The 8,142-nt window shown below is 33.8% G+C and overlaps 1 protein-coding gene across 1 annotated transcript; it reads left to right on the top strand.

Moving 5' to 3' along the window:
- The first annotated feature begins 5,230 nt into the window (after positions 1–5,230).
- Positions 5,231–7,342, top strand: LOC149025294 (protein RGF1 INDUCIBLE TRANSCRIPTION FACTOR 1-like). Its single transcript, XM_089143107.1, has 4 exons — positions 5,231–5,337; positions 5,450–5,687; positions 5,826–5,974; positions 6,078–7,342. The coding sequence occupies exons 1-4, from the start codon at positions 5,335–5,337 to the stop codon at positions 6,429–6,431; spliced, it is 744 nt and encodes a 247-aa protein (XP_088999233.1). The 5' UTR covers positions 5,231–5,334; the 3' UTR covers positions 6,432–7,342.
- The last annotated feature ends 800 nt before the right edge of the window (positions 7,343–8,142 follow it).

Here is an 8,142-nt window from a genome sequence, read left to right as displayed (position 1 = left end):
GTGATAGTGTCTGTGGGCCTCTTAGTCTTTGACCATAAATGCAGAGAAGAAAGCCAAACAAAGCAATTAAATTAAGGGTAGTCTTCGGGTGGTACAGGGTTCTGTGGAGATGATCAATCCAATTAAGAATAATGCACTTACTTAGACTGAAATTTAATTCAGAGTCAGATCTCTGAGACCCTTAGATCCTCCTTTGCACGTGAGTTTCACTATTATATGACCTTCCTTTCCCCCCCACGCACGTGCGCACCACCTCTTCTCCTACTATTTTATGGTTTAAGTTTAACCCAACACTGCTGCATAAAACACGGAAATTGGACAGCATAATGGATTCTATACCAATAAGATCGAAATTGGTTGGGAGTTGGCCACAATCGGTTAAAATTCCAGAAAAATGACACAATCCGGAAGAAGCAAGCTTGTCCACGCAACCAAGAACCTTGTGTATTTTATTTTTCTGATATTTTAGTGACAAAAAAAAAAGTGAAAGCTGAAGATCGATTCATGGTTTAGGGAAAATTGAGATCGAAAGATGTGTGGAGGAACTGAAAAGACTGACCTGGAGATAGAATCAGCAATAACATTTGCATCCCTTGTAATAGTAGAAATAAATTGACATAGACAAACTTTTCATATGCATGATATCACTGAAAAAAATTCTAATTATCCATTGGGTTAAAAAATCTAGGAACTCCCCAAAATGATGCCGCGAATAAGCTCTAGAGACCCTAATATTGTAAATTGACGCGTAAGGGGTGTGAGTGCAATTTCCATCGGACTTAGGGGCCTTTGGCCCTTATGGCCTCTTAGTAGACCTTGGGAGTCAATGCACCTATGCAAGTGATGGAATGTGAAAATACTAAATAGTCTAAATTCCCTACAACACTCCCCCCCTCAAAAAAAAAAAAAAAAAAAAAAATTCAGCACGAATATGAATCAAAATCAGTCGATTCCAGTTCGATTTCCAAATGCATGTACCACTTTCATATTTTTTTTCTTTTTTGGTAATTACCACTTTCATTATTAATGTCCATCAATTGATGAACTAGGCTAACGCTATGACTAATGCACTAGTGGTCCTCTATTAGGGGAAAATAAATAAATAGCTTGGTAACAATAAAAAATGGCTTTATTTTTTTTTAATAATTTTTAATATATTTAACCTTTCGTATTTAAGTTTCAGGGTTCTACCAAAAACAAAATAATTTAAGTTTCAGGTGAGTTGGGTTTCGGCGTTTCGCCTCAAAAAACTCTGGCCCACTACTTCAAAATTTTGAATTCATAATTTTAGAGTGTTATAAGCTAATCCAATTTGTAAAGTTGCTAACTTGAATGATTCCATAGAAGATTAAAAAATTAAAGTAAAATAGAAGTAAATGGGCACGAAAGATGTTAAAACAAGTCTAAAGGGCTCAGCTGGCATCTTTGATTGACCAAGCTTCAGTCCTACCATCCTACGACTATTGGATTGACTCGTTACTCTTTTGGTTTAAAAGCAACCAGTGGTCGAGATTTCATCTTGATCTAACAGTTATAGTCCTGCACATCAAATGCGCAAGACTGAAGCAAAATCAATCTTTGATGAACCTTAAAGAATTTTACGAGATTTGTCATTAGGACCACCACAATGCCTTAGAAAACTAAGGGGTTGCTGGAGGGCTGTTTATTTCAGTTGTGGTCCCATGGTCCTTAGTCAATAGGTACATGGTTCAACTTGATTCGTTGCTCAAATCACTCTTCATGGTTTTATTGTTAATTTTGCTAGTGACTCCAAATATGATCTTTTAATTCATCATTTAAGTATTATTACTACCAGTTGAAGGCATTCGCATTAAATTTCTTGGTTTGGGGATTATTTAGTCGGTGATATCTATGACTTTTAATTTACTATCTTCTTTAATTTGTTGGGTTCCTCAACACTGTTCTTGATGAAGATTAGTTAATCCTTCGTTACGGTAAGCAAACAAAAGATCAGATCAGGTGAATCAATTCGTGGTTTCATCTGGGGTACTTAAGTCAACACTTGGGGTTTTATATGAACTAATTGTCAGGTTTGAGAATGAAATTTGGCTTATCTACCTGATCAAAACCTGAAATCATGGCTTAGTTAATCAGAATTCTCAGTGTTCTACGTTTCTAACCAGACCCTGGCATTTAGCTCTTGGAACCAAACGGGCCAACCAATCTTCCCTGTTGGCTTGTTACCCACCTTCCTAATCTCATAAAACTTCCTATTTTGTTCTTATGTGCTTGAACTATTCTGTGTGTTTGCACATTCTCTATTGGCACGCATGCACATCAACGCATGTCAAAAAAAAGTGATTAGTTTTTGCTAAAATTCAAGGACAAATCCCCATAGAATCCTGATATCGAGGTTATGGATGAAAGTAGATTGCAACTCATTACAGTCAAGAACAATTTTTTTTCTTTCTCTTTACATGTATGTACTTCACTAGGAGGAGATTCTCTTCTACTTCACTTAGATGTTCTTCTCTAGTGGCTAAACATAGGGATAAGCAAATTAACTACCGTGCTCCATAAATAAGGTCAATTTTTTTGAAAGTCCGGCAAAATTTCAAATTTTGACTTCGTACGTAAATCATATGTCATTATTCGTAATAGTTCTTCTTCTATATAGATTTTCTTTTAATCAGAAAAAAAAAATTACAATTTGCACTAGACAAGGTTGTTTAACCACTTGAGAAATGAAATATCTTTGCAGCCTCCAAATTGAATGATTGTCTAAGTTAGGTCAATTCACAACAACGTTTTGTGCTAATAATTAATTAAGCAACATTTGAAGACATGATATATAATGGCACAACCTTTTGAAAATAAAGGTGTCAATATTTACAAGGTATTCATTATAAATTTAAACGTGTAGCCAACTTTGTTTATTATTAGATTATTTTATATGTTAATTCAAAAGAGACACCATTTATAAAATGAAAGATTCATTATAAATTTTTGATAACCAAAATATTTGTCAAACAGAAAGCCACTTTTTGCAATTCTCCACTTGAAATTGCATTGGCTGTGAGAAAGGAGACGCCATAACTAAAAAAGTATTACTAAGGCACCAAAAGAATGTGCCATCTCATAGTCTGAATTTTACTATGGAGAAGGGCATCGTAATCTTTGCTCTATTGATAAGCAAAATTTGTTGTAATAATTGAAATATTTTCAGTTGATCCCATAGATGTATAATTCATTTGCTTTTTTCGAATTGATGTGCGCCTTTATCTACTTTGGAAGGTGCATCCATCTGATGCCTTAAGATCATTCCTTAGACATTTTTACATGGTGGAGCAAGGGTACTCTTTAACATTTCCCTTTTGTTTAAACTATCTCTTTAGCTAGCTATTCTGTCTTGAATTCCTGTGTCTCTCTGTTTTTTCTCAGTCTGTTGTTTCCGAATGAAAGTCGTAGTAACAAAAAAAAAAAAAATATCATCATTCTTTTTGACCTTTGGTTACTATGAATTGTATGTGGATTACACAGGATCCATGTTATTTTTTAGAATTAATTCTAAGCTTATATATAACTTTGCTGCCCCTTTCTCCTTTTCCCCTTCTTTTTTTGGTGAATTCGTTGGGAATGTATCTCTATCTTTTGACTTCCCTGAATTTGTTCTTTATTTCTATGGATCAGTTTTTTTTCCTCTGTGTAAATAAAACTAATGTTTTCATTATATACACTATTTTATTTGCTGTTTAAGTTCAATTCCTCAATTTTATTGTTTTCAGACAACCAAAATAATGATTGACAATGCGTTAAGGAAGTTGTCTAGATGATCACTAATAAATAAGTCTATCAGGTTTAAAAAATCAATATTTTAGTTAGTTTTAACAAAAATATATATATATATATATATATATATATATATATATATATATATATATATATATATATATATATATATATATATATATATATACATTTTTATATGTTTTTCTTTGGGGCAAATATTCAATGTTGCTATGAATGTGTATATTCTTGACTCCGTTTTAGTTTTCTAAAACATGAAAAGCCATTGAATCAAATAAGTAGACATGTCTGGTGATAGTTAAATAAAACAAGAGCAATCATCCTTTTTCCCCATCTTCACTTTGAGATTTTCAGGTGAAAAGCTTTCTGGAATTGATCTATGGGGAATTTTTTGAATGAAAGACAGAATTAAACATTAGCGATTGTATGGTAGTTAAAAACCATGCGATGCTCGCCACCCTTAAAACTGTGAATGCAAGCTATCTAGACTCTCCAGATCATGAAAATTCCTTAATTAACAGTAAATACAAGAGCTCCTGCAAGGCTACAAGGCATATGTTATGGTTATTAAAACCAAAAACACTTAGTTTCTGGAGACAAGAGTCGTTACAGCCTAGGGATACTTCAAAATAGTTTCTATTTTACTTTAAAACTTAAAATTAGTTCAACTCTCGAGATTACCTCTTGGTCACAGCTGCCTTGGGGTGCTTCAAAGTCCCACATGAGATTAGTATCAAGAACCCAATAAATTAAATCATCAAGTCCTAAGAACTGGAGCTGTGATTAACTAGTAATGTATTTTTTTTCCGAGGTTTTCTTACATTTTAAACCTTATTATTAGAAAACAAAACACAATTATTAAGCACAATTATAGATAGTGGAGCAGTTGAATGTTGTCATGGTTGACATCCCCAAAACCAGGGTTCCACCTATATATGTTTTTGCCATACTTTTCCAGCAATCAGTGATCAGCTAGTGGCATGCATCCGGTGATCATGGGTCCCATTTTTCCAGGGGTTCTACCTATGATATTTCTCCTTTTTTGGTCACAAATGCCATCACTTTCATACTAATGAATCGAATCAACTATTTAATCTGGGTTTCTCTTCGTTATTTTTATTTCTTTCATCACCCAATAGTACTCAAGACTAAACCCAGAAGAAAGAAAACTTGATTGGCACATATACATACTGGGCAAGCAGCAAGAAGAATTTAAAAAAAAGTGTTTCTAGTTTAACTGGTTCAAATGGATTTGTTTTAAGGGTTTGGAGCTCTTGTGCCATGGGAGATGAGAAAAATAGTTTAAAGGGTAGAGAATGGGAGACACGGAAACAGCGCCCACGTTCTCCTCTTATCTTAATCTCACTTTATTTCTTTATTGTATCTCTTCTTACAACAGGTACTCTTGACAAAATGTTGTGTATCTCACCAAGGAATAAATATATTCTCCATCTTCTCTTAGGGCACTCCATAAATAGTCTGTTATCTCCATAACCTAATACCTCTCTCTCTTGAAACTCTATTCGTTCTTAGTTAATAACTAAGGCAAGGAGAGCTGTCTTGATCATGGTAGGTTTCTTGTTTGATTATCAGTTACTGTGTCTTTACTCAATTGTTTGAGAAGGCTAGCTTCAATTCATTACTCTGTTGTTTAAGAAGTTTCAATTCTGATTCTGTGTAGGGAATTCAAAAGCCTGCTTGGTTAGAAGCTCTTTACACACACAAGTTCTTTGTGGGCTGCTCAACACATGAGACTGCAAAGAAGAATGAAAAGAATATTTTGTGTTTGGATTGTTGCAACAGTCTTTGCCCCCACTGTTTGTCTTCTCACCGGTTTCATCGGCTCGTTCAGATTCGTCGATATGTATATCACGATGTTGTTCGACTGGAAGACCTTGAGAAGCTCATAGACTGCTCTAAATGTTCAGGTTAGTGTTCAAAGAAAGCAGAATTCAGTCCTCTCTCCTAATTTCTTCTTAAAACTGTTCATATCCTTATTAAGGTTTTGGTTCAACTTCATCATGACTAAATTATATGTTTTATTTGTTGAATTATGTGGCTACAGGCCTACACCATTAATAGTGCCAAAGTGGTGTTCATCAAGAAGAGACCTCAGAGTAGACAGTTTAAGGGAACTGGCAACTACTGCACTTCATGTGATAGATGCCTTCAAGAACCCTACATTCATTGTTCACTGGGGTGCAAGGTACATCTTATATCATATTTGCTATAAGAATCTCTTGAAATTTAAGCTTTGAATTTTGGTGAGTTATGTTGTCACTTATATTTTGTTTATAATCATGAATTAGGTGGAATTTGCATTGAAGCATAATAAGGACCTCTCACCATACTTGAGAAATTGCAAGATGTTACAACTTAGCCCAGAATTCTTGATTCCTCAAGACACAGGAGAAGATGAAGAGACGACGAATGAGACAACCCATTCATCAGTAGTGGATTGTGATGAACCCATGATGAGTTCTTCGGGATCCTCAGGGTCTGAGACCATTAGCTGCAGCATGGTTTGTACTGAGTTTGTAAGAAAGAAGAGGACTACTGGTCTGTACGTGTGTGTGAGGTCTGCTAATAGAGTTTCAGAAGAAGACATGGCTACAAGCATGAGTAGAAGAAAAAGGATTCCTCACAGGTCTCCTCTGTGTTAAGTAGCAAATTAATTAACTGACTTCAATTGCCTGCCTTAGCTTCTTCTTCTTCTTCTTCAAGGTCCTGCTTCCAACTTCTCTCTCTCTCTCTTCTTCCATTTTCATAGGTTTTGGGTTCTAATTTAATTAGATTAATCAATCGGTCGGGGCCGGGGACTTTGTCTTAATGGCATCACGTGTTTACCAATTCCAAGTTCATCGATTGTACAATTTCCAAAGGCTCTCCAAGTTTAAGCTTTTGATAATGGTTTGCCTTGTTAAGGCCACGTATTGTTTTGAAAAATTAATCATAAATTAAATTTTCAATGACATTTTAATACAAATTCTAAAATACTCTTGTGATATTTGTTTTTTACACTCATCTCTGTAAACCAAAACACCTCATTAAGTAAGAAATCAAAAACTCAAATCTCCTTGGTTTCGGGGTTTTGCTTCAGTATTATTTGAATAGCATATATGCATATATACATGCACTTTCATTGGGAACTGAAACTGTTAAGTAAGTTTATGCAGTAGATTTTTAAGCCATAACAAGGTGGATGTGATATAAGTAAGGGCTCATATGGGTTCTATACGTTTTAATCTTATAACCCATACTTTGTCTTTTTTTGGTTAATATTTCCTCCTTACTCATAGGCTATGAGATTAATTTCACCTCAGTTAGTTTTTAGAGCATGATATCAGATAGGATAGAATTCATGATACCCATCAATGTAATTTGATTGTTAGGATCATCAAAGCATTGGAACAAGAAGACATTATCAACATTATTTATGATATAATTCTATTAGGTAATAAAATATTATGTAGAGCATAAGGGTTCCATCATGCAATATTCAATTTTATTGGTGCTCACATGTCACAACAGTTGCATTATTACATGACATTATAACTATGCACCTTGTGTCTTGGTTTAAATAAAATTATTTAATTAATAAGAAGACAAGTTTATTATATTTTTTTGAAAATTTTTACTATCAGCAAATTGAGAAAATAAAACAAGAACCTTGAGATGTAATGTGATATAAGATTGTATATTATATAATAAGAAAAATACAAATTTTAACAATTATGTCAAAAGGAGGTGAAATGACTAGCTTGTCTCTTTGCAAGATAATGACCACTCTATAACCTATTGATACTACTATACATATTTTTATTTGGTCATTCCACGTGAACATAGCTACATGGTGTACAAAATTCTCTTTTGCCGAAAATATTTAAAATAAATAAAAAACTTCAAAGATGCACTCGTGCCCTTGCCTTATTATAATCATCTCAAGTAATATAGTGAAAGTAATAAATTGAAATTAATGAGTTCAAAACCTAGTTAGCCATCTTCTTAACTAATGTTGTCATCTTCTTTTAAGTGTTTAAAATCCTAAAATCTTTGTCACTCTTGATGGATTTTCTAAAAGAAGAAATTTCCTTGATAAGGAAGGGGCTGCCTTTGACTTTGACTATTAGAGACAACTTCACTTGCTACATACCTCGAGAAAAGAGAGAGAAGTTAACTTGACCAGTCAAATTTATCCCATGCTTACCATTAGTATTCTTATTCTCTCATTTTTGTCTTGTTCCTTAGATATTTGTATATATACATTAAAGATGTTTTAGATGATAACAACTAACAACAACAATAATAATAAACCTTTCTCTAACTAATTGGGGTAAGCTAGAGGAGTTCTTGTCCTTCAATTAGTTTTGTTTG

This window comes from Hakea prostrata, chromosome 2 (genome assembly GCF_041222555.1).
Source record: "Hakea prostrata isolate BN-2017 chromosome 2, UWA_Hpros_2, whole genome shotgun sequence".
Taxonomy (NCBI): domain Eukaryota; kingdom Viridiplantae; phylum Streptophyta; class Magnoliopsida; order Proteales; family Proteaceae; genus Hakea; species Hakea prostrata.
Note: the sequence above shows the minus strand (reverse complement) of the source record. Positions and strands in the feature narration are given on the sequence as shown.